Here is a 27,998-nt window from a genome sequence, read left to right on the forward strand (position 1 = left end):
CATCTCTGCAGTAACTGGAAATGATACATTTGTAGACTGACTAAAAATTGAAAAGTAATACCTTTTTCCTGGGTTAACTTAACACATCTTTTGACTAGCTTTCAGGAGTTACACTCCCTTCATAAGGTCAATACAAAATGAGCAGATCAAGGCAAAGGACGATCTGACCACATGATTATTTATCAATATCAACATAACATAATTTATGTGTAAGAAGCAAGACTTGATTGATTCCCTATTTTTGAAATCTCTGTTCTGTGCAGTATTTGCCATTACATGCCTGGATCCTAGGAGAGGAAGGCCAGAAGGATGTACGAGTGGCTGGCAGAAATAGAATACATGCTATGTTAGTAGTTGTGGAAATTAAAGTTACATTTCTACAGGGATCTGTGAACTACAAACGTTTTTGTGATAGATTATAAAAATGTTTCTTACAAATAGTTTATTGATTTTAATTGCAGAGGTCTTTGTAAGATTTGGCACACAACTGGAATCAATTTTTCCATTAACATAGATTTATCAAGATGCTGACATCTGTAGGGCCTAGTCCAGGTCAACCTTAAAGGAGCTGTATGTAGTTCTGAGCAAACAGTTGACCTTTGAACTCTGACTTTTTCAGGGGTTCTGCCATTCCTCTTACATCCAATAGTGTGGGGCTGTCATGATCACAGATCATGTGCATCTGAAAAAGAACCTATAGACTTTTGAAAGTTCATGTACATCACCTTTGGAAGTATTTATGGCAGTCCATTATAAGATATTACAGCCTGCAGAGAATCCAAAGGGAGGGTAATTTTCAAAGCCATTTTTGTGGGTAAAACAGTGCTTTATCTGTAGACATGGGCTTTTAGAAAACTGCATACTTTGCATACATGTAACATGCGTGCAGGGCCTCCATATATGTACTTTTACCAGCAGTAGGGAGGACGTACCTGGGAGTGGAATTGAGAAAGGATTTGCACTTACACACATAAACAATAACTTTAAAGACCTGCACATGCACCATATACACTTTTATATGGTCATTCACAAATCTACCCCAGTATTTTATAACCTGTGCGTTATCATAAACACAAGGGTTATAAAATACACATAATTCTTCCCTGTAACATTTCTGTATATGTAAAAAAATGCATGTGAATCGATACTCAAGTTAGCTGGATAAGTCTTAAAAGTGCTACTTATCAGGCTAAGTAAGATAGCTGGATAAGTCTCAAATACAGCAACTTATCTGGCTAAGTAAGTTAGATAACTTATCCAGATAAGTAGCTCAATTTGAGACTTATCCGGTTATCTTACTTAGCCAGAGAAGTAGCACTTTTAAGACTTATCTGGCTAAGTAGCGCTGAACTGCTGCAGCCACGTTTTTATACTTATTTAAAAAATATGTGTGTGAAGATTTTACATGCAAAATTTAAGTAGCACTTACCACAGGTAAGTCTCTTTTTACATATGTAAGTCTGCAAATTTTCTAACATATGCACGTAATTGAAATTAGTCCACCAGTTTTTCTAGTCCTTCTTCAGGTCATTGAGGTCATTGAGACTCTCCTGGTTCTTTAGCCTGAACTCGTCCCAGTTCACTCAGACCTTCCACCCAGACAGTACTACACAATAAAGATGTTTAATATCACTTACACCAAATAATGAGCAAGTGTAAATATATGCAAATAAGTTGCCAAAGCTACATACATAAAATAGCAACTTACATATGTAAATGTTGGCTCCACCCTGGAATGTAGAAAATACAAAACTTAGAGATTTAGTGTATTGCCTGGAATGCCCTTAACCGCCCCTTTTTTATATTTGTATATTTGCATGCCAACCCTATTTACATGTATATATTTGAGATTTATAAAATAGCATATTTATATTCGCATATACTCATTTTTATGCACATAACATTTTTAAAATTCCACTTTATACTTTTGAATTTTCAAACATATGCATATAAGTTTTCTCTGAAAAGCTACTCGCACAAATTAGTAGGGATCTGCATTCGTCACATCTGTTTTGGCAAGTATGCACATACCTTGCCAACTTTGTAGTACAAGCGGGAAAAGAAGAGTGCATGTACTTTTAATGCATATTATCCATTTTCCCACGTGCACTAGAAAGTTGGTGAGGAAAGCACGAACCTGCCAAAACAGAAGAAACAAATGCACATCCCTATAAATTAGCAGATGTAAATGTGTGCAGGTAGCTTTCTTTTGGGGTAATTTTCAAAGTGAAAGTGCTTTCACTATCAAAATGAGTGTAAAGTAAAATTCCACAAAGATTTTGCATCAATGTAGGCAGTTTTTAAATTACCCCCATATGGATGAATTTTAAAAGCCCGGCATAAGCATCAATTAGGGGATACGTGAATGTGCTGGGCCGGCATGCACCGAGCAGGTTTTAAAAGCTGCCGGGATACACGCATATCTCCGTTGTATGCACAAAATTATTTTTTACAAAAAAAAAAAGGAGCAGGGCATGGGCATGGTCTGGTCTGGTCTGGATTTCACATTGAAATTGACTTGTAAATTCTTACATAAGAACATAAGAACATAAGAAATTGCCATGCTGGGTCAGACCAAGGGTCCATCAAGCCCAGCATCCTGTTTCCAACAGAGGCCAATACCAGGCCACAAGAACCTGGCAATTACCCACAAACTAAGAAGATCCCATGCTACTGATGCAATTAATAGCAGTGGCTATTCCCTAAGTATAATTGATTAATAGCCATTAATGGACTTCTCCTCCAAGAACTTATCCAAACCTTTTTTGAACCTAGCTACACTAACTGCACTAACTACTAGGGATGTGAATCGTTTTTTGACGATTTAAAATATCGTCCGATATATTTTAAATCGTCAAAAATCGTTAGGGCCACGATACAATACCAATTCCCCCGATTTATCGTTAAAAAATCGTAAATCGGGGGAAGGGGGAGGGCAGGAAAACCGGCACACTAAAACCCCCTAAAACCCACCCCCGACCCTTTAAATTAAATCCCCCACCCTCCCGAACCCCCCCCAAATGCTTTAAATTACCTGGGGATCCAGCGGTGGTCCAGAACGGCGGCGGTCCGGAACGGCCCCCTCAATTGAATCCTTTTGTCTTCAGCCGGCGCCATTTTGCAAAATGGCCGCCGCAAAATGGTGGCGGCCATAGACAAAAACGATTCGACGCAGGAGGTCGTTCCGGACCCCCGCTGGACTTTTGGCAAGTCTTGTGGGGGTCAGGAGGCCCCCCAAGCTGGCCAAAAGTTTCTGGGAGTCCAGCGGGGTTCAGGAAGCGATTTCTTGCCGCGAATCGTTTTCCGTACGGAAAATGCGCCGGCAGGAGATCGACTGCAGGAGGTCGTTCAGCGGGGGTACCACCGCTGAACGACCTCCTGCAGTCGATCTCCTGCCGGCGCCATTTTCCGTACGGAAAACGATTCGCGGCAAGAAATCGCTTCCTGAACCCCGCTGGACTCCCAGAAACTTTTGGCCAGCTTGGGGGGGCCTCCTGACCCCCACAAGACTTGCCAAAAGTCCAGCGGGGGTCCGGAACGACCTCCTGCGTCTAATCGTTTTTGTCTATGGCCGCCGCCATTTTGCGGCGGCCATTTTGCAAAATGGCGCCGGCTGAAGACAAAAGGATTCAATTGAGGGGGCCGTTCCGGACCGCCACCGTTCTGGACCACCAGGTAATTTAAAGCATTTGGGGGGGGGGTTCGGGAGGGTGGGGGATTTAATTTAAAGGGTCGGGGGTGGGTTTTAGGGGGTTGGCTCACGATTTTAACGATTTTTCACGATATTTTTAAAACCCAAACGGCAACAATACGATTCCCTCCCCCTCCCAGCCGAAATCGATCGTTAAGACGATCGAGGACACGATTCACATCTCTACTAACCACATCCTCTGGCAACAAATTCCAGAGCTTTATTGTGCATTGAGTGAAAAAGAATTTTCTCCGATTAGTCTTAAATGTGCTACTTGCTAACTTCATGGAATGCCCCCTAGTCCTTCTATTATTCAAAAGTGTAAATAACCGAGTCACATCTACTTGTTCAAGACCTCTCATGATCTTAAAGACCTCTATCATATCCCCCCCTCAGCCGTCTCTTCTCCAAGCTGAAAAGTCCTAACCTCTTCAGCCTTTCCTCATAGGGGAGCTGTTCCATCCCCTTTATCATTTTGGTTGCCCTTCTCTGTACCTTCTCCATCGCAATCATATCTTTTTTGAGATGCGGCGACCAGAATTGTACAAGTATTCAAGGTGCATTCTCACCATGGAGCGATACAGAGGCATTATGACATTTTCCGTTCTATTAACCATTCCCTTCCTAATAATTCCTAACATTCTGTTTGCTTTTTTGATTGCTGCAGCACACTGAGCCGACGATTTTAAAGTATTATCCACTATGATGCCTAGATCTTTTTCCTGGGTGGTAACTCCTAATATGGAACCTAACATCGTGTAACTACAGCAAAGGTTATTTTTCCCTATATGCAACACCTTGCACTTGTCCACATTAAATTTCATCTGCCAGTCTTGCAAGGTCCTCCTGTAATGTATCACAATCCGCTTGTGATTTAACTACTCTGAATAATTTTGTATCATCTGCAAATTTGATAACCTCACTCGTATTCCTTTCCAGATCATTTATATATATATTGAAAAGCACCGGTCCAAGTACAGATCCCTGAGGCACTCCACTGTTTACCCTTTTCCACTGAGAAAATTGACCATTTAATCCTACTCTCTGTTTCCTGTCTTTTAACCAGTTTGTAATCCACGAAAGGACATCGCCTCCTATCCCATGACTTTTTACTTTTCCTAGAAGCCTCTCATGAGGGATTTTGTCAAACGCCTTCTGAAAATCCAAATACACTATATCTACCGGTTCACCTTTATCCACATGTTTATTAACCCCTTCAAAAAAATGAAGCAGATTTGTTAGGCAAGACTTCCCTTGGGTAAATTCACATTGACTGTGTCCCATTAAATCATGTCTTTCTATATGCTCTACGATTTTGATCTTGAGAATAGTTTCCACTATTTTTCCCGGCACTGAAGTCAGGCTCACTGGTCTATAGTTACCTGGATCGCACCCCATGCACAAGCGCGCTGGGGTCCACTGCCACGTAACTTTATTTCTGCTATGGATGGTGTGTAGGCCATAAAACAAAAAAAGCTAAGCAGATCAGCAGGGTTTTAAGGGTCGGAGCTATCAGGGAGGAAGGAGGGCTATTAAACTGGGGGGGGGGGGGGGGGGTTGGAAGTCTATCCCTTAACCGGGCAAACTGGGAACAAACTGGGAAAACGGGTAATGATGGTGTGTGTGTCTATTTAGATCTCCACACTTACGCAGTAGAAGCGGCATTTGCGTGCATAAGCTTGCGCCCATTTAAAATTGAGCGCACATGTGCGCCCATGTGCCGGTTTAAATGTTACCATCATAATGTCCAAGTAGGACGTGTACAAGACTTTCCAAAGAAAGGGCTTGTTAATGTGCTGTGAGCTACAATTCTGAAACTGATAGCTGGGGAATGACCGAAATTGATATCATCATGCCATGTGTAATTAATTAAGCAGGGCAAAAGGAGCACTAAAAGGCACGTCAAAAAATTTCTCTGCTCTGTCCCTGCTAAAAGTATGCACAGGCATGCACAGCTCGTATTCTTTTAGCTGCGTGCAAAGAATCTGCTAGGGATCTGTGGACGCTGGACAGAGGCGCTGCTTGTGCAAATCGGGAGAATGGCTTTCTCTGTCCCTTTCTGTCTGTCTTGGGAGTTTGCCTTTTTTTGTACAGTCTCCATCTCGCACAACCTCTTTCCTATATTGCATCACCTCTCATCATGCATGTTTCTTGACCAGCTTATCTCCAGTCTTTACCCTGTCGCTCTGTATTTTTGTCTGATGCTCTCAGTCACTTTCACTCTCCATTTCTTTTCTGTCCAAGTCCCCACAGTATTTTAGATTTAGATAGTGCTTAATCATTTTCCCAGGGAGAGACTTTTCCTGTTCTCAACCCTGCTGTTTTACCGAAATCCTCAGAAGCTGCTGGTGTGTGGAAAATGTGAATGAGATTTTTGTCTTTAAGTGATAAACAATTTCAGTGCGTTCTCTCAGGACAGAGGGCTATCCCCACAGCCAGTTACCATGGCAACCGTTACTGCTGTAGATCATCCGCTATTGACACAGTTCCCCTTCCCTGTGGCTCACGTCATCTCTTTCTAGCTTTTCCTTTTTCCATATGTCTTTTATCTATTTCTAGTCTCTCTCGTTTCATTCTTTCCTCTCCTTTTCTCTCTCTTTTTATTTCTCCTTTTCTCTTTGTTTTTCTTTCAACTTCCACTTCTCTGTTCTGAACTATTCTCATTTCTATCAATACCAACCACTGAAAAATTTGCAGGCATCAGAAAAAGTGTGGTATCCATTGTGGGGGTAATTTTGTAACTGCTCACCTTAGCGCAAAGTCCACAAGTATGTTCTGTCCACAGAATTTGCGCCAGTTTTCCAAGTGAAAGTATGCACATGCTTTCACCTTGAAAATTATCCCAGGAAAACTGCCTGCACGCATTGACACCTGCTAAGCTGTGCAGGGTACTCTTCCCAAGGAAAATTCTGCACATACGTTTGAAAATGCAAAAGCTGGCACATGCATGCAAGCCCCTCCCCAGTCGCAACCTCTTCTCACTGTGCGTAAAGTTGCATGCGATGGTGCAAGGGAAGGGTGGTTTTCTAAAGCTCTCTTTTACCAGCTCTGGAAATGCTTGTGTCCGTTTTCTCTTCCTTCTCTTCTCCCTCTTCCAGACTACTCTCGGTCTCCTGTTTTCCTCTTTTACAATGCCCCTTTCTTTGACATCACAAGCTTGCTGATGGTGACTTCATGAGGATTTTTCTTATTCTCCCTGACCTGCTTAACTCCTGGATTTGACTGGAGAGTTTTCAGGAGTTTGGGGAAAAAAAATCTGAGCTGAGTTTTTGTTATTTCAAGTGTAGTCTGAAGGGCTCTACTTTGAATTAATCTCCTTTGCTTTTCTTTACAGGCTGCTGAACTGGGTATGGTGTCAGCCTATTACACATACATCTTCACTAATCTGGTAAGACACTTTTTCAGCTCATATCTTCAGTCTGTATGTTCATGCATGTGCTACAAGAGCTGATTTGGTACAATGCATTTGACCCTGTCCCCTATGCATCTACTGAAAGTACAAATTCAGTGAGTTAGCAGAAGAGCTCACAAATGATTGGGTCCAACATGAACAGAGCACTGACGGATTTGGCTATGTCTGATATTTTATCCTTATGACCTAACTGAAGTCTCCAGTACATTGCTCTCTTATTACTAATTCAACTCAACACAACTACCTAATAATCGGTACTCTTAGGTATGTATCGGTACTACAAAATGATGTCATCTGAACAAAATGACCAGAAAAACAAAAAAATGAATTTTAAAGAACAGATGTAACATCTATAAGTAGAAAAAGATGTGAAGAGTAGGAACAGATCAGATCAGCAGGAATCTACAATTGCTCAAATTTTAATTTTATCTCTTTGGGGCAACAACATTCTATGTGAAATCTCAGCAATGAGTACATTGGTGGCACTTCATAAATTATAAATATTACTCCTGCATTATGGCAGAGAATGCTGAGCTGAGGGACTGAATGCTAGTCTTGGAAATAACAGCAAAATAGCCAGAATGAAAACCAGTTTTTATATGTAACGTGATATATATATATGGCCGTTTGAGAAAGAACATCTTTATCTCAACCAGTCCGGACTCCTCTTTAAAAGCTAATGACACCTTCAGCTATGCCCTGACCTTACTATTCTTCTTCATATACATTGCCTGGGAAACTTCTTAACACATGCAAATCCACAGGGAGTCACAGCCTGTTTGCAGTCTTTTTATATATAATAAACCAGGGATGGTGAACTCCAGTCCTCAAGTGCCACAAACAGGCCAGGTTTTCAGGATATCCACAATGAATATGCATGAGATTGATTTGCATACAATGAAGGCAGTGCATGCAAATCTTTTTCATGCATATTCATTGTAGATATCCTGAAAACCTGGCCTGTTTGTGGCACTTGAGGACTGGAGATCGCCATCCCTGTAATAGATTATGATTTAGAATGAAACACTCCAAAAAGATAACTTTTTGCTGAGAAACACTTTACTTTTAGAAATGACTGATACATAGGGACCTCTGTTGTCATTTTTTATTTTATTTTCCCTGAGAGTTGATCAGTGTTATTATAATGAACAAAAATGAGAGAAATACAGTGGGAAAAACAAACAAAAAAAAAGGGTCCTTTATTTCCATTGTTTTTCCTCCTGTTTTTGCTCATTATAATAAACACTGATAAATTTCTGGGAAAAATAAAATAAAAACATTAAGGAGCAAGAATGTCCGGCCTCATCTTAATGATGCTCTGCAAGAGGGGAGGATTCTGCTATTCTACAGAAGCAGGGTTTGGGTGCTAGTGCCGTTCTAGTTGCCTGATTAGTATGCAGGTGTTGACGACACTCTAGCTGTGCGCAGCACGTGTTAATAACCTGACTTGTTAACCATCTGTCCCTGTTCCGTGGGTTGAAAAGATGCCTTGTAGGAACAGGAGGATGATAGCAGTCAGATGTTTGTTGACTAATGCTGATATTTCAGTGTCAAAACAGAACTCATTCCTCTCTTTGTCTGACAGGGTCTTTGAAGCCTTGCAAAACCTTTCAGATGCTTTTGGTTTCTCTGGTCTTCTCTCCCCTTTCTCGCGCTCTCTCTCCTTCAGTTTAATTGCCATGTCTCTTGTACTTTCGATGTTTTGATTGTTTTTATTTGTAAATGAGAAGACGAGTATGCTAGATTTGCATCATAAATATAAATCCAGCAAAGTGGCATCTCAACATATGGTATAGAGGCAGCTTCTATGGGAGTAAATGTTTTGCATATGGATAAGAGTCATATTAAGGCCTTGAAAGCATTCCTTGGTGTTGCAGTGATATGGAAGGGATGCAAATGAAACATTGTACTCACAGTGGAATTTGGACAAAAAATGAATGCACTGCCTGGCAGAACTGCACAATGTACATGTACTGACTTTACAGGGAGGGGGAAGATAATAGATACCATTCCCAAACTTTCTGGAGGACTCTGATCAACATGGAGAGGTAATTTTCAAAAGGATTTACACAAAGAACCCTGGTTTTAAAAACTATCCCGGGAAGGGGTGTGTGTGTGCATGTCAAAGTATGCACAAGGAGAAATTTGCGAATACTTGTCCATGCACTAGAAAGAGGCGTTCCAGGGGCAGCAGTGACCTGATTTCCATGCATACTCTTGGTTTTCAAACAATAAGTATGCACACAGTTATCCCGGGGCTCTTGAGCATGCCTGCACATTTTCAAAGTGATTTTATGCACATAAATGCACTGTGAGAAATTCAGGCTGAAGTCTGTGGATAAAAAGTATCTGCAGACTTTATTCCCCTAAACATGGGGAGGGTAATATTCAAACAGCCTGAACAGGCTAACATCTGCGAGTACTTTTACCCACAGATTCTAGCCAGAAATTTCAAAACAGATTTATGTGCATGAATCTGCTTTGAGGGGGAAAGTTTCAGAGATTTACATGCATAGACTCCAGTTTTATACATATAAATGTCCTTCTGAAAATTGCCCAGAGGGCTTCTGTGTATAAAAGTTTGCACAAAAGCAATTCTGAGTATACTTTATATGTGCTACGAAGAGGCATTCTGAGGGACGGACAGACTTTCACTTTTTTTGTGCGCATATGTCTGCACTGGTATGAGCAAATTTTCAAAGCAGATTTATGCACATAAATCTCCTTTTAAAATTCTGGCTAAAGTCTATGGGTGAAAAAGTACATTTAGACTTTAATCTATGTGGGCAGTTGGAAAATTGCCCTTAGAAAATTTGAAACCAGTGCTGACATATCTGTGCAAGAGCACTTTGTGCATGTCCATTGAAGCGTAAACTTTCAAAAATCTAAATGAGGTGTTTAAATTCTGTCCCTATCCCCAACTCCGCCACATGAAAAGCCTTCTTTATAGTATGCGTAGACATATGTGGGAAATTACTTTTGTGCATATTTTTATGCGTACAACCCCACCCCCAGGCAATTTCAAAAGACTATTTACGAGCTTAAAAATGCGACTTATGTGCGTAAATGCTTTTGAAAATTACCCCATAAACTCAATTTCTGATGTTAGTCACAGCATTAGCAAAAGCAATTATTTGTTGAAATACTTAGAATTTTGATGCATTTCATGACCAACTAGCTCAGCATTATATATTTTCCCAAATATTTCATGCACCTGCTTAGATTTTAGCTCATTTGTTAATGAAACAAATAAAAAACAAGGTTAAGTTGTTAGATCAAGATTGTACGGTTTCTTTTCTAGTGACTGTGTTTTCAAGTGGACCCTTTGAGGGTTATTTTCAAAGATATTCCCGTGGGTAAAACAGTGTTTTACCACATAAATGCGTGTTAAATGCCTGGGTTATTTAAAACAATCAGTTAAAATGCATAAACAGGGCTGTTATTGCATGTAAATTGGCTTGCATTAGCGTTAATGCAAAATAAATGCTGGAGAATAATGGGATGTAAAAATATGCTAAATAGCTTGTTATCTATTAGTGCAGCGAAAAAATAACATGTTAAAATGCACAAAATGCAATGCTGAAGCATTAACACCAAATGTTTTGCTACACCTCAGATGAAGTTAAGGTTTTCTGTTACCATCCGCATTAACATGTGCCTCATTTGCATCTCAAACACTGACTGTTAATGTACGGTTTAAAAACTGATTAATGGTTGATGTTAGTGCAGTTTAGGACATCGTCCCCTTAGTTTGCTCCACAAAAACTATGAGAAAACCAAAGCAAGCTTTTTGCATACCAAAATGCTGAACACAAACATAATTCTAGGATGTATCAGCCAATACTTCTTATGCCAACCAAGTTAGATCCAGTTTTGCTCACCTCTCTTCTCGCTTACTGACTATAGGATACCAACTGGGAACCTTCTCGCCTTGTTACTCCTTTTCTTCATGCCACATTAATCAAGTGATAAAACCTACTGCAGTGGGCATGGCTGTAGCTGAATAGGATTATATCTCTATGCTTAAGGCGAGGGCAAATAAAACTATCACCAAGGTCATTACTTGGGTAATATTTCACATGCCTACACAAGGAGCATGAAACTGCAAATTTTAACTCCCTGAAAAATGTACTTTTATGCTAAATAAGATCTTAACTTAAAATAGGTAGCGCAAAACATAAAGGGGGTAATTTTGTAATAGCCCGCATGAATTTTCAATCAAACATATCATAACTTACACCAAAGCACATGCATACTTTCCCTTTCAAAATTACCCCACCAAAGCTATCTGCACCCCTGCTAATTTGTGTGAGAGAGGCTATAGAGGCTAAAAGAACATCTTTCAAGAAATGAAAAGGGATACGAATGAAGAAAACAGGAAACAGCATAAGCACTGGCAAGTTAGATGCAAAGCATTGATAAGGAAGGCAAAGAGAGAATTAAAAAAAAAATCTTTTTCAGGTATATATGAAGTAAAAAGCCTGTGAGTGAGTCAATTGGACCATTAAATGATCAAGGGGTAAAAAGGGCACTTAAGGATGACAGAGCCATAGCATAAAGACTAAATGAATTATCTGCTTCAGTATTCACTGAGAAAAATGTAAGAGAGAAACTCTTGCCAGAAATGATATTCAAAGGTGATATTTCTGCACAACTGAAACAAATGTCAGTGAACCTGGAAGAAGTACTAGGGCAAGCTGACAAACTAAAAAGTAACAAATCACCTGGACCAGATCGTATACATCCCAGAGTGCTGAAAGAACTGAAAAATTAAATTGTTGATTTACTATTAGTAATTTGTAAACTATCATTAAAATCATCTATGGGGTACCTGAAGACTGGAGGGTTGTCAATGTAACACCAGTTTTTAAAAAGGGCTCAAGAGATGATCCAAGAAACTACAGACTACAGAGTCTGATATCTGAGCCAGGCAAAATGATAGAAACTATCACAAAAAGCAAAATTGTAGAATATATAGATAGACATAGATTAATGGGACAAAGTCAACAAGGATTTAGCCAAGGGACGTCTTGCCTCACCAAAAAGCTACATTTTTTGAGAGCGTAAACAAACATGTGGATAAAGGTGAGCCAGTTAATATAGTGTATCTGGATTTCCAAAAAGCATTTGACAAAGTCCCTCATGAACGACTTCTTAGGAAATTAAAAAGTCATGGGATAGAGTGTAATGCCCTATTGTGGACTGGGAACTAGTTAAAAGATAGAAAACAAAGAGTAGGACTAAGTGGTAAATTTTCCCAATGTAGAAAGCTGAATAGTGGAGTGCCCCAGGGATCTGTTCTGGAACCACTGCTTTTTAATAGGGATGTCCATTCATTACATGTGTTTTGGGGGGTACACAAATACCTCGCTGACTTTCTAGTACACATGGGAAAACAAATAGTATGTGTGTATCTCATTATTAAAAATACATGCATACTCTCCGTTTCTCGCGTGTACTAAAAAATCGGCGAGGTACACAGGTACCTGCCGAAACAAATGTAACGAATGCACATCCCTATTTTTTAATACATTTATAAACGACCTGGAAATGGGAACAACAAGTAAAGTGATCAAATTTGCTAATGACACAAAATTATTGAACGTTGTTAAATCACAAGAAGATTGTGAGAAATTGCAAGAAGTCCTTGGAAAACTGGGAGACTGGGCATCCAGTTGGCAAATTAAATTTAATGTGGACAAGTGCAAAGTGATGCACTTAGGGAAGAGTAACCCAAATTATAGCTACACAATGGAAGGTTCCACATTAGGAGTCACCATTCAGGAAAAGGATCTAGATGTCATCGTTGAAAATACATTGAAATCTTCTGTTCAGTGTGCAACAGCAGCCAAGAAAGCAAATAGAATGCTAGGAATTATTAGGAAAGGAATGGAGAATAAAACAGAGAACATCAGAATGCCTCTGTATCGCTTCATGGTGCAACCATGAGTATTGTGTACAGTTCTGGTCTCCACATCTCAAGAAAGATATAGCAGAATTAGAAAAAGTACAGAGAAGGGTGACCAAGATGATAAAGGGGATGGAACAGTTCCCATGTGAAGAAAGGCCAAAGAGGTTAGGACACTTCAGCCTGAAGAAGAGAAGGCTGAGGGGAGATATGATAGAGACAGAACCGGTGCAAGGGTCTGTAGCACCCTAGACAGACTAATGTAACACTGCCCTCCCCAAAACCCACTTTGAGTTCAAAGGGGCCCTCATAGTCATATAGTCATGTCCTCCCTCACATAGTACTCTCGCTCTTCTCTCTCCTCCTTTGCCATTTTGAAAATAGCATACCCTCACATATCCCAATGGTGCCCCGCCCACTTGTTGCCCTAGGCGGCTGCCTAGACCTGTCTAATGGTTGTGCCGGCCAGGATAGAGGTCTATAAAATAATGAGTGGAGTGGAACGAGTAAATGTTAATTGGTTATTTAATCTTTCAAAGAGTACAAAGACTCGTTGCCAGAGGATGTGGTGAAAGCTATTATTGTAGCTTCATTTAAAAAAGGTTTGGATAAGTTCCTGAAGAAAAAGTCCATAAATCATTATTAAGGTGGAGTTGCAGATATTCACTTATCCCTGGGATAAGAGGCTTGGAATTCTGCCAGGTACTTGTGACCTGAATTGGCCACTGTTGGAAGCAGGATACTGGACTTGATGGACTTTTAATCTGACCCAGTATGGCAAATCGCATACTGCATGATGGTAACTTTCAAACCTGCATGCAGGCACGCATTGGCACACATGCCGGCGTGCACCCAGGCAAACAAAGATTTTATAACTTACGTGTATATTATAAAATACAGTAGGCCCAATTTTAAATGTGCATTTTCTTAGGCACATAAATGCTGTTTCTACTATTTAAGTCAGGGAATTTAAAAAAGGGCACACATCCATGCCATTGCCAGATTCAGCAGTTCGTATACCAGTTCGCCTGCTTATCAGTTAGGTCCTCCAAACCCCACTGGTTTAATAGCCTACACTCTCCCCAGTTACCCAAGACCCTTTAAACCACTCCAAAACAGCTGTTTTATTTTTCTGACTTAAACCTCCTCCATAGCAGAAATAAATGTATGTGGCAGGGCATGGGCACATCTCTTAGCCCCGCCCTGGAATGCCCATGCCTAGCCCAGACCATGCATGCACCCCACCCCTTTGTGAAACTCTGTGAGATGTGCAAGCAGTCCGAAATGCACCCACATCTCCGAGTTTTGAAAATAGGGTGGGCACATGTATGCCCAATTTGTGCATAATTGATGTGCCTTTAAAATTCACTTTGAGTAAATGGTCTTTTGAAAATTGATACTATATACACTACTTTTACACGCATAAATCATTTGGAAAATTATCCCCTAAATATCTATTATGCACTACAAATACAACTGAAATACTTTGGAGGCTTCTATATTACAGTTATTATAAGAATTTCCTGTTCCGACGAGTACTGATAGTGTAATTTTCTGCTTTTGTGATACAGGAGTTTTCCCTCCAGCGATTGGACAGCCTACTAGATGATCGTGTTAACATCTTGGGATTTTCAATTTTCAATCAGTCTCATGGGTTCTTCCAAGAATTTGTCCAGAGCCTTAACCAGTCTTGGCAGGAAAACTGTGAACATGCTCCCTTCACTGGGCCAGCAGTAAGTAAGATTCTCTACTCCAGCAAATGAAGACCTAACAAGGTCAGTGTTTCAGGGTATTGTTGCAGGCAAAGATATATAGAGAGAGGTTCTGTAGCCCCTTTCAGGAGGAGAATGTGCTCCTGTCTTTCGGGAGGAATGGATTCTGCCTTCCTCCTTCTGAAAAGGAGAAGTGCCTTTCATTCTCTGGTGGGGGAAGGGGTAGGCACAGGTGATGAGTTTTAGAGAAAAAAAATGTATCTCCAGTTGGAAAAATATCTCCATTACAAATTACTGAACCAGGCTGTTTCCTAGTTTCTTTTCTTCTATTGCTTCTCTGTCCAGGTCTCTGTCTGGATCTCATTGGGCTCAGAAAGCAGTTATTTTAAGGCGAGAAATAAGGCATGGTTATGCAACAAAAACTATTAGGAAATCTGATACTCTTTAAAACGCTCCATAGATATGTAGAACTTGTTAGTAGCGATAAAATAACATGATGCTGAAGTCTGAGAACTAAAACCAACATTCAAGAATTGCTTTGAAAAGAAATGTTAAAAGAATAGCCATCTTTATTGCCAATGTGTTTGATATTCAAATGATTTATGCAGTTAAAATCTGCTTTTAACCATATCAATATAGAGAGTTAAAAATTCCCCCTAACCCCAAAACTGCTGCATGCACAGATTTTCTCTTCAGCTGAATCTAGCAAACACTGAAATTTGTTGGGTAGGAAAGAATCGTCCATAAAGACTACAGGCCCTCTTGTTACCGGGCCACCCTGCCCCTGTGACATTGCAAGTAAGAAGTCTGCATGTTAGTTTAGACAATAACTTGTTAATGACTGACCATATTCACAGAGTTTGCAGTCATACAGGGTCATTCATCAAAATGAATTATGGCGTTAACGCATGCAATAAGCCTCTGGGGAGGCCCTCACAGTGTGCAACTATTTATATGCCTATAGAAGGGGCATCTAATAGCTTGAGGTGAAGTGTTGGTGGTGGTTTAGGGGCCAGTTTTCCATGCAGAGTGAGACGTACAAACAGCACAGTATATCTTGGTGAAGATTTGACATCATTTGGAGTGAGGAAAGTCTCACAAAGGTGAATTTTTGTGCTATGTTATCTTGGCTTAGCTTGCTGGTACCCTGTTATAGAGTCTGTGCATTCTTATCACATTTTGATAGAGATGTGAATCGGAACCGGAATCGGTTCGGATTCCGGTTCCGATTCACATGTGGGTTTTTTTCCATCTGGCCCGATCACAGTTTTGTTTATCGGCTGCGCCTTAGCCGATAAACAAAAAACCCACCCCGACCCTTTAAAACTAATCCCTTTGCTTCCCCCACCCTCCCGACCCCCCAAAAAACATTTTACAGGTACCTGGTGGTCCAGTGGGGGTCCCGGGAGCGATCTCCCGCTCTCGGGCCGTCGGCTGCCACTAATAAAAATGGCGCCGATGGCCTTTGCCCTTACCATGTGACAGGGTATCCGTGCCATTGGCCGGCCCCTGTCACATGGAGGGAGCACTGGATGGCCGGCGCCATCTTTAAAAATGGTGCGGGCCATCCAGTGCTCCTACCATGTGACAGGGGCCGGCCAATGGCACGGATATCCTGTCACATGGTAAGGGCAAAGGGCCATCAGCGCCATTTTGATTAGTGGCAGCCGACAGCCCGGGAGCGGGAGATCGCTCCCGGGACCCCCACTGGACCACCAAGTACCTGTAAAATGTTTTTGGGGGGGGGTCAGGAGGGTGGGGGAAGCAAAGGGATTAGTTTTAAAGGGTCGGGGTGGGTTTAGGGGTTATTTTTGTGTGCCGTTTTTCCCGCCCTCCTCCAAAACGATAAGAGAACCCCCACGATCAGTATCATGGGGTTTTCCTATCGTTTCGGGGGAGCCCCCGATTTCTGACGATTTTGAAAATATCGACGATATTTTCAATCGTCCGAAGCCTGATTTACATTCCTACATTTTGATGAATGTAGGGGATAGTTTGGCTACTTTATGTTTAATAAAGCAAACTTGTCCAATTTTGTGAGAGCACCAACTACAGTAACCACTCATGTGCCTGGATTACTGTAACCGCCTTTTGGTTGCAGTCTCCATTATCTCCAATTGGTCCAGAATGTTTGCGCATATCACTTCTGGCACCAAATACAGAGACCATATAATGCCTAACTTCTATGATTTGCATTAGTTACCAGTCATGTATTGGATCACCTTCAAAACTGTCTGGCTGACGTTTAAGGCATTTCAAGAGCTGGGTCTATTTGACTACCCACCTCACTACTCCCTCACACCAACTACACTCATTGCAGGTAGCCTTGCCAACTACTCCACCTTTATGAGTTATGCATCTCTCTGCCACATGCCACAGAAGCCAGGCTATGTCCATATTACCATCAGTTTTGTAAACCCATAAAACCTTGGCTATTCCAAACAGCCTTTCCCTGAACTGCCTTGTCGGGTCTTGTTTTAGTTATGTCGCAGGCCTTACTGTGTATTGTTTATTTCAGCTATAACTATTGGGGGGTTTTTTGAGTACTCTGTTATTAATATCTGATTTTTTTATATTTTTGTTTTGTTTGTGCTTGATATTTGTTTTTATTGTACTGAAGGTTTACATCTCTTGTGGTGTTTTTTTATCTGTTGTTACATGGCAAGGGTGTCTTTTAGACATAACTGTGTAAACTAGAAATCCAACTAAATAAACAAATACATGCATTTTGCCAGACAAAACATGGGCTGGGTCAGGGCATGCCTAGGTGATGTTTTCAAATTTAGCTGGTTATTGTGATATTCAGCACAGTCCAGCTCAATTTGCTGGCTTAAGTACGCATGCACAAATAATTGCACTATTCAGCCACAACTTTAACCAGTTAGCTGTGGCTGGACAAGGTAACAATTAACCAGTTAACTTCACTGTTGAACTCTTTTGAAAATCTACCCCAATGCGCCTTCGCCCACCCACTCCATTGTACTGGTAGGGACTGCACTGCTGAAATACCTTCCGTGTGAATGGTATCCTGCTGCACTGTTACCGTTAATAACCTTGTTAAGGACAAAAAAGCTGAGAAAATCAGTCAAATTATAGTTGGCTGCATTAGTTAATTAGAATTTAGACAAAAACAGATGTTTCTAATTAAGTGCTTGTGCCTTTGAATACATTCCCTATTGTTGTGTCTTCTTCAGATGAGCTGAATTCTCTGCATTGTGTTGGAGGTACTGGTTATAAATACAAAATTCTCTCCCAGAAAGGAATCTTTTTTTCTCAAATGTTTCTCCCAACTTCATATTGTTCTGGCGCAGTTTTCCCCTGTTACATGGGTCGGGGAAGCTGCCAGATATGGAATCAATGCTGCAGAGTCCGTGATGAGAAGATAAGTGTTTTTGTGTACTGATACCTATGAAAATAAACCTATGGCTTCATCTATTTTAGGTTTTTATACCATTTTATCTTATCTAGCAGTAATAAAATATTTCAGAGATACCATTAAAATACAGAATACATTAAACTAACAGCTGGTGATGTGCACAATGTGCCACTTTTCACTGCAGCTTTCTTCTGCATTGCTGTTTGATGCTGTCTATGCTGTACTGAGTGCAGTGGAGGAGCTGAACCGAAGCCAGGAGATTGGTGTGAAACCTCTGTCCTGTGGATCAGCCCAGATCTGGCAACACGGCACCAGCCTCATGAACTATCTAAGAATGGTGAGAAGGGATTGAAGTTTACTGCTGATTTGCACGTCTGCTTATTTTTCCAGCACCAGCCTGGAGTCTTGGTCAATATTTGAGGCAGATTGATAAATTTGCTCTGAGCTAAAGAAGGGCAGATTTATGCCAGAACAACTTGGCAAGATAATACTTGTTGGCAGTGTAGTTCAGGGCCACATGAGAAAAAAAAGTACAATTGGCCCTTATACATGAGCAATTTAGTAAACATTTGGGATGTGAAAAAAACAAAGTGTATGTGAAGCCTGATCTTTCTTAGCAGCCAGACATAATGGGATGGGCCTTCCTCTGTTGGCACCTCATGTAACATGGCTCAAAGGGACATCATAATTATACTGAAGTATGTGTCATTTAAAGGATAAGATGCTGCCTCATTCACTCTGTGTACCACTATCAGGAATAACATCATCAAAATCCAACAAAACAAATTAGTGATGCAGTTTCTGGTAGTTTTCAACATGGACAAGATGAGACAGAATACACAGGAAAGACAGGACATGGATATCATTGAAATGCAGCAATTTGGAAATGTAATATTTTGGATCCTGGCAGCTTTCCTACTTCAGACGTCAATAAAGAACTTTAGAATAAACTAATAGTATTTCCAAGGCTTTAAGAGGGAGTAAATATTTAGAGCTACATCTAAGGACAATTGGACAGTTTTGTTCCAGGGTAGACATCAGATCGAGGACAGAGTATATCATCCTATTGCAAATGCCAGGTCTGCCAACCTTTTATAGATGGACATTTCAAAAGTCTTTTCTGAGCACAAGAGTTATCCAATTAAATCCCATTTGATGTACTCTGTGCTTAGGGACAAGTTTACAGCAACGTCACTGGATCAGAGGATTGGCAGTGTGTATTGTCATAATCCCTAGAGACATCCCAAAGAACATCATCACTTGAATAGATTGCCTTTTCCCACACTCACTGTTAGAAATTGTAAGATATATGCTCCTTTGTGTTGGTGCAGTCAGGCCTGGAGTTTGGCATAGGCAACATAAGAAACTGCTTCAGGCATCTAATTTTCATAGGTGCTGGGGCATTGCTGCCATGCCCCTGTCCTCTTGAGTAATGCCCACAACTGCGCATCTCAGTACTCCTTTAAGAAAAGACAGCAGGGGTGCTTGTGAATTGGCATGCACTCACAAGCCTGGCAGTGATCTTGACCCTCACAGAGGTTTCCGTGGTAACAGAAAGCCCATGTGGGAGGAAGGGACTGCTGCAAGTCCAGTGAGCATATGCTGGCTTATAGGCCCCATGCTGAAATGTCTTCAAGGAAATGCAACTGATGCCTGTGTCTAGAGAGCTCCTGACCCTGAGGTGAGAGAGGAGACATGGAAAGAGGTCAAGGGCAGAAGGGAGGATTTTTGCAGAGGCATGTGAGGTGGTGGTGGGGGAATTCTCCTCACAGAGGGAAAGGACACGCTCGCCCCAGTTACCCATGGGCACTGTTATCTGTTATAGTTTTACTAGGCTTGGGATTCTTTCAGTATGGTGTTCTAATTCCCTCTCTCTTGCACAGGTAGAATTGGAAGGTCTCACTGGCCATATTGAATTCAACAGTAAAGGGCAAAGATCAAACTATGCTCTAAAGATCTTGCAATATGCAAGGAATGGCTTTAGACAGGTAAGATATATTTGAGTTTCCATTTCCCAACTTCAGTTAACAATGCTGTTGGTTTGACTGTATTTCATCTCTTTGTTGAATATGAAATAATAAATTGCTTGACTTCAGAGAGATGGCCTAGTGCCAAGCAAGTTTGTAAGTGATCATATTCTAGGCCCAGCACAGTGCAATCGAACTATGCAGAGCCTAAAATATGAACTGCTGATTTCATTGAATTTGTTAGGGCTGTCACTGTGAGTCACACTTGTCATGTTTGATTTTTTTTCCATAGAGGGTAGCTGTAGTACCTGCCCCTGTTCCAGCCTGAAAATATTCACAAATATCTCACCATGCCTGCATTTTTATTTAAAGACTGGAAGTACAGACCTCTACTAACATAGTAACATAATAAATGACAGCTGATAAGAACCAATTGACTCACCATTTCTGGCTGGTTGTTCTCATCTGTGCTGCTGTTGTTAAGGATATCTCCCAGCTATGAACTATACAGACGACTGTGTGCAGATATCACTCCTTAACGAAGTCAATTTTTTTTTGTCTTTCCTCCTTTGTCCTCTATCCTTCCTGGGTAGATGAATATAAAAGTTTGCATACATGAACCAAACCCCCTCAATAAAAAACTTTCTTTTACACTGTGATCATATTATACCCATATTACAATCACTTCATTGGTTACCAATTGAATATCGCATCCCATACAAGATACTTTTCTTAATTTATAAAATCACAACTGTAAAGATACAAATTGGATTGGAGAAGCATTGCACTTAAACATACCCTCAAGACCTCTTAGATTATCAAATAAGGGATTATTAAGTGTAACTTCAATATAGTTTGCACACTTGAGTAAAGTCCATGAGAGAACAATTTCAGTAGCTGGCCCCAAATTGTAGAACACCATGCCTGACGATTTACGGATATCTAAAGATTTAAAAAATTCAAAAAGATATGACAACCTGGCTGTTTAAATACAATGCCATCTTAAGAGCTCGGTTAATACTGGATGCATTCTTGTACTAGAATGCTTTTAATCCTAAAACAGAGCTCTTAGCACAATTATTGCAGATATTTAACCCCTAATATGATAACTATGTTATTTTTGTACTTTTGTATACTGTGCATACTATGAATGTTTTTAAACTCGAAACCGCCCTGATCTAAATTTAGGAAGGACAATATACAAATACCTGTAAATAAAATAAAATAAATAAACTTATCACTGCCATCTCTATTTGTCCCAAGCATACTTTAATTCTGTCACAGTATTGGTTTCTACCACCCTCTCATTAAAGAAGCATCTCCTCATATTTTCTCTGCGCCACCCTCCCTCCCACTTCATATCATGACCCTTTTTGTCCTTGAATTTCTTTTTTTTTATGGAAAATTGCATTCTGCTCTCCAGAACATTACACAGAGTGATGGGGTATGTGCTATTCTTCCTGATAACAGACTGTTTTTCTTTCTTCCAGGAGTGAGCAAGGTTCTTATCGCAAGTTACTGAGAAAATGCTCCTACACTCTTTTCTTTTTTAGGTGACAAGAGAGTGACTCTCTGGGGCTGATATTCAAATGGATCTAGCTAGCTAACCAAACTGAATATGTTACCCTGCAGAGCGGCTAAATCTGGCGCCCTGAGACAGCTGGCTAGATTGTGGCTGAAAATTATCCTAAATTAGCCAATTAAAATTTAACCAGCTATCTTGGTCACTCAACAGTCATTTGAATATTGACCTCTAAGATGCAAGAAATAACAGCAGATCAGAAGAGCTCTAGGGTCTGTTGTGTATCTGGTAAATTTTACCACTCAGGAAATGCAGTTATCCCGGCATGGTTGTCTCATCCTGGGGTGTTTAAAAAACATCTCCTTGTCCTTTCTATCACCACAAACATTTTGACCTGTGTATTCATACTCTAATATTTACACAAGTTGGAATATTCAGTTACCAATCAGATTATGCTGCTTAACAAAGTTATTTTATAACTGAATATTTAAAATGCGAATGACAGGTGCAGCCAATCTTTTCTTGTCTGAAGAGACAGTCTGTCTGTGTGTAATTTGGATTAAACCAAGGGCCCCTGAGCTGCTGGGAATTTGCTTTTGAACAGAATAGGTTTCACTGTCTGAATTCTAACAAGTGGATTGTTTATCTTTTTGAACTGTCTGTGACCTGCATTTGGAATGAGGCAAGCCTTTGATGTGAAGGTTGGGGGTAGGATTGTCCTTGTAGCATAGACTTCTTTTCTACAGTTTAGTGTTGCTGACTATCTGCACTGGCTTCCAAGAATGCTCACATTAAGGTATTTCTGTTTTGATATTTCCTGCACAACACAAAAACAGGAAGCACAATTCCCAGTTGACCCACTATTGGAGATTTAATATTTCCTACCACAGCCATACTTCTTTTGTAGCTCTGCACATCTCATTTTGTGGTCCTTCATCCTGATAAAATAGATATGCACATTTCACTGCTCTGATGTAGAGCCACTCTCTTCTGTGCCTGTCCTGTGCCGTACCTACCCAATATTCCCTCAAATCAGGTTCTGGGGAAGCACTGGGATATATAAAAAATGATAATTATTAATTCCTCGTTTTCTACTTTCTCCCAATGTTACTTGCAATCCTTGGGGCCTTCATCTGGCTCTCTGTCTCTTTCCACATTAAAATTGTTTGTTCTGTCTCTCATGGCCTTGCACTTTTCTCCTCCCCACATCTCAGTACTCATTTCTCATGTAACCCTGCACACAATACAGCTTTCTCCCCTTTATCGCATCAGCTCATTCTTGCTGCCCTTTACAATGAAACTCACTCCCCCTTGAAGTATTCCAGGCTGCAATCCCTACCATGGAACTGGTTCCCCCTGAAGTATGCCAGGCCCATCTATCTATTATTATTTATTATTACTATTATTTTTTGATATGCTGTTCTTCCATTGACAAATCATCAGAGCAGTTTATAATACAATTACATACGTAGCATATAAAATGAATAAAACATAAAAGCAAAAATTAAATAAAAACAAAATTGAGAAAGAGGTAACAAAATATCTTTAAACAATAACATTTATAAGAACATAATACTCATAAATAATAAAACTTACTCATTACTATAAACCTACAGAAACTCACTCCCCATTGTATGCAAGGCCCATCTCGCTATATTAGAACTTATTCTCCCTGAAGTATGCCAGGCCCCATTATATGTAGAATGTCATGCTCCTAGATGTATGTGTTAGGGCAAAAAGTGTTACAGATGGCCTTGAACCAGTACCTATATGGTGGAATATAAATAAATAATCTGCTTGGTGCAAAGCTGTTGGACTGTATGTAGGGCCACAGAATGGCTCTGAGAAATCCAGGCCCAGCATACCAATAGTCCACATATGACCCCCACCCCTGAGAATCCAGACTGGTCCTCAGAGGATTCAAAAGATATACTGGAAGATGTTTCCAGCATTAAGACGGCTAGGAGGCCAAGTGACAGTGTGGGATCCCAGTGGAAGACTTGTGAGCACTTCATCCTATATATATTGATGTTATGTGAAAGTCTTGAAGCTCTGTGCTAGTCCTATAAATAGAAGTTGCATCAAGTATTGACTGTGTGTGTCCATGAAGACAAATTACTGTGGAAACTGACCTGGACAGGATAAGTGGACTGGATTTAAGCTTTGCCTTAACTGTGAGTGTTTGTAACCTTGGTTGAAGTTACCTGTTGATTTGTACCTGCAATACATCATAAGTCAGGGAATATTTATGTTATTGCTTTATCTATTAATAAAACAGCACTGAAACACTAACCAGCATAGTTTGTGCTGCAGAGCCTTCCAACCTGACAGTATGGTAGGCCTTTGTCTCTCTACACAGGAACCTGCATACCTCCTTTAAGTATGGAAACCCTCTCCGCCTTGAAGAATGATAGGCTCCTATCTCTATGCAGAATTCAGTCTCTCTTGAAGAATGGTAGACCTGTCTCTCTCTGCTGGAACTCACTCCCACTTAAAGTAAGATAGGCCGCCCTTCTTTACACTGAAGCACACTCTTCCTTAGAAGGTTTCTAGGTGTTGCGGGCATGGACCCGTGGACCGAGGTGAAGTTCATGCAACCTGCAGGGAGGAGCCATGCAGGTCCTCATTATCAGCTGGTGGAACTGGCTGTGGCAGAGGTTCAACTGGAGCTTCGCCTGTACCAGCCCTCATTCCCCTTAGGTTGAGCTCTTGGGTGCCGGGGCCTGCAGGACTTAGGCGCGGGCCTCTGCTGGTGAGGCAAAGGTCCATTGAGAAGGTAGAGTTGCAGACCAGGGTCTACTGCAGGAGAAATACAGGTGAAGTCAGAATCAGGCAGTGGTCAGGGCAGGTGGCAGCAAGGGAGGACCGGCTTAGGCAGTGGTCAGTGGCAGACGGAGTTCGATAAGAGTCAGGGTTCAAGCAGTGGTCAGTGGCAGGCAGAGTTCAATCAGAGTCAGAGTCCGAGCCAAAGTCAAACCAGGGATGCGTCCGAGGGGACAACAAGGGATGAAGAGAAGGTAGGGAGGCAAGGAGCAGCACAGGCAAGAGCAGAAGACACTTAAGACTGAAGACGAAGGCTTGGAGACTATATGAATTCTTTGCTTCTATGTTTACTAATGTTGGGGAGATACCGGTTCTAGAGATGGTTTTCAAGGGTGATGTGTCAGATGAACTGAATCAAATCGTTGTAAACCTGGAAGATGTAGTAGACCAGATTGACAAACTAAAGAGTAGCGAATCACCTGGACCAGATGGTATGCACCCCAGGGTTCTGAAGGAACTCAAAAATGAAATTTCAGATCTATTAGTTAACATTTGTAACCTATCATTAAAATCATCCATTGTACCTGAAGATTGGTGGCAAATGTAATCCCAATATTTAAAAAAGGCTCCAGGGGCAATCAGAGAAAGTATAGACCAGTGAGCCTGACTTCAGAGCCAGGAAAAATAGTGGAAACTATTCTAAAGATCAAAATCACAGAGCATATAGAAAAACATGGTTTAATTGAAACCAGTCAGCACGGATTTACACAACGGAAGTCTTGCCTAACAAATCTGCTTCATTTTTTTGAAGGGGTTAATAAACATGTGGATAAAGGTGAACCGGTAGATGTAGTGTATTTGGATTTTCAGAAGACATTTGACAAAGTCCCTCATGAGAGACTTCTAAGAAAACTCATGGCATAAGAGGCAATGTCCTTTCGTGGATTACAAACTGGTTAAAAGATAGGAAACAGAAAATAGGACTAAATGGTCAATTTTCTCAGTAGCAAAGGGTAAGCAGTGGAGTGCCTCAGGGATCTGTACTTGGACCACTGCTTTTCAGTATATTTATAAATGATCTGGAAAGGAATTCGATGAGTGAGGTAATCAAATTTGCAGATGATACAAAATTATTCAGAGTAGTTAAATCACAAGCAGACTGTGATATATTACAGGAGGACCTTGCAAGACTGGAAGATTGGGCATCCAAATGGCAGATGAAATTTAATGTGGACAAGTGCAAGGTGATGCATATAGGGAAAAATAACCCATGCTGTAGTTACATGATGTTAGGTTCCATATTAGGAGTTACCACCCAGGAAAAAGATCTAGGCAACATAGTGGATAATACATTGAAATCGTCTGCTCAGTGTGCTGCGGCAGTCAAAAAGGCAAACAGAATGTTAGGAATTATTAGGAAGGGAATGGTGAATAAAATGGAAAATGTCATAATGCTTCTGTATGGCTCCATGGTGAGACCGCACCTTGAATACTGTGTACAGTTCTGGTTGCTGCATCTCAAAAAATATATAGTTGCGCTGGAGAAGGTACAGAGAAGGGCAACCAAAATGATAAAGGAGATGGAACAGCTCCCCTATGAGAAAAGGCTAAAGAGGTTAGGGCTGGTCAGCTTGGAGAAGAGAAGGCAGAAGGGTGATATGATAGAAGTCTTTAAAATCATGAGAGGTCTAGAACGGGTAAATGTGAATCAGTTATTTACGCTTTCAGATAATAGAAGGACTAGGGGGCACTCCATGAATTTAGCAGGTAGCACATTTAAAACTAATTGGAGAAATGTTTTTTTTTCACTCAACGCACAATTAAGCTCTGGAATTTGTTGCCAGAGGATGTGGTTAGTGCAGTTAGTACAACTGGGTTTAAAAAAGGTTTGGATAAGTTATTGGAGGAGAAGTCCATTATTGCTATTAATCAAGTTGACTTAGAGCATAGCCACTGCTATTACTGGCATCAGTAATGTGGGATCTACTGTGTTTGGGTACTTGCCAGGTACTTGTAGCCTGGGTTGGCCACTGTTGGAAACAGGATGCTGGGCTTGATGGACCCTTGGTCTGACCCAGTATGGCAATTTCTTATGTTCATGAAGAAGACAAGACAAGAACTCAAGGAAATGGACCAGACTGCCAGCACAGGAACCAGGAATAGGAATCAGGAACACGAAACAGGAACAGGGGAACCAGAAACAGGAATGCAGGAACACACTGAAGCAAAGCACTGCTACCAAAGTAGTTGATCTATTCCTGAGGCACTGGAGAGGCGTCCTGAGCGGCATTTTATGAGGCTGAAGAGGTGATATCAAGAGGGTTCCTGCCGTTGGCCCTTTAAATTTGCAGCGGTCGGCGTGCACATGCCCTAAGGAGAGTAGGGCCTCCTGGTATCGACAGTATTCTGCCGCACTTGAGCTAAGCGGCATCCCACTGCATCACAGCATGGCTTCCCACCACACCTCCGAGGGGCAGCCCGGTGTTGGGAAAGGCCTGAGGGAGTCCATGGTCACGGTAAGTGCAGCAGCTTATGAGGGGAGCTTGTGAGCTTCTTGAATGTTGTGTCAGAGGTGGACCCTTAGGCCGAGGTGGGGTTGACGCAACCCGTATATACATCGGTATATAAAACTGATTAATTGTCAATGATCTCATTTATTTATTATTTTTGTTAATTTTTAATGCTTATCTATATGCTTTTATATTCTTAATTTGTTATCAAACTTTTTAATTATTAATATTATGATTGTACTTTGTTTTACTTTATTGATTATATAAAGAAAATGTGAATCGATGTGAAGTTAAATACCAAACATCGGTATATAAAACTGATTAATTGTCAATAACTGTCAATTGCCTGAAGTGAGAGGCCTCTGGAGCTTCACCTATACCAACCCTCATTCCCCTTGGGTTGAGCCTTTGGGTGCTGGGGCCGGCAGGACTTAGGTGGGCCTCGAGGTTAGTTAGTAAAGAGTAAAGAGATGTGGTTCAGACCAGAGACAGCAGCTGGCAGATGACGTAGTCCTACCCTGGACTGGATTCGGTACAGAACTCAGGCGCCAAAGAACAAAAGATAACTGGAGGCACTCAAGCAAATAAAGGCCAGAGGCTTGTAAGTCTACGTTCAGAGGACAGACAAAAGGAGGCATCACTGACAGGCTAGGATCGGAGCCGGTGGCAAGCGGAGGTTGTGGCAAGCAATGTGGAACTCTGGACTCAGAGAGGTCTGTAGCATAGTCAATCAAGGCAAGGGTCAGGACACGGAGAAGGCAGGCGTAGTCAAGAAAGGCAATGGTCAGGGCACGGAGAAGGCAGGCGTAGTCAAGAAAGGCAATGGTCAGGGCATGGAGAAGGCAGGCGTAGTCGAGCGTAGCTGAGGTTCAGGGCTGGAGACGAGCTGAAGAGTAGTCAAACAAAGCAGGGTTGAAATCCAAAGAGTCAGTCCAACACATAGAGGAGGCAGGAACGAGGAAGACAGGAACCGGGAACCACAGAAAACAGGAACACAAGGTAGAGAGGATTCTCTATCAGCAACGAGTACTCTGAGTACGAGGAGACCTGTTGCAAAGGCAACGCTAAGGAGCGAGGCCTGAGCTTATATACGCTGAAGAGTCTGACGTCAGCATCCAAGGCCGCAGCCAGGTTCCC

General features: G+C 41.2%; 1 protein-coding gene across 1 annotated transcript in view; it reads left to right on the top strand.

The window, feature by feature from the left end:
- Nucleotides 1–27,998, top strand: part of GRIK4 (glutamate ionotropic receptor kainate type subunit 4) — a 252,360-nt gene that overhangs the window by 169,174 nt on the left and 55,188 nt on the right. Inside the window, exons 8-11 of the mRNA XM_029572271.1 lie at nucleotides 7,026–7,079; nucleotides 14,583–14,744; nucleotides 18,284–18,436; nucleotides 19,983–20,087. Of these exons, the coding sequence (XP_029428131.1) occupies nucleotides 7,026–7,079; nucleotides 14,583–14,744; nucleotides 18,284–18,436; nucleotides 19,983–20,087 (474 nt within the window). The remainder of the gene's footprint in view (nucleotides 1–7,025; nucleotides 7,080–14,582; nucleotides 14,745–18,283; nucleotides 18,437–19,982; nucleotides 20,088–27,998) is intronic.

This window comes from Rhinatrema bivittatum, chromosome 12 (assembly GCF_901001135.1).
Source record: "Rhinatrema bivittatum chromosome 12, aRhiBiv1.1, whole genome shotgun sequence".
NCBI lineage: Eukaryota > Metazoa > Chordata > Amphibia > Gymnophiona > Rhinatrematidae > Rhinatrema > Rhinatrema bivittatum.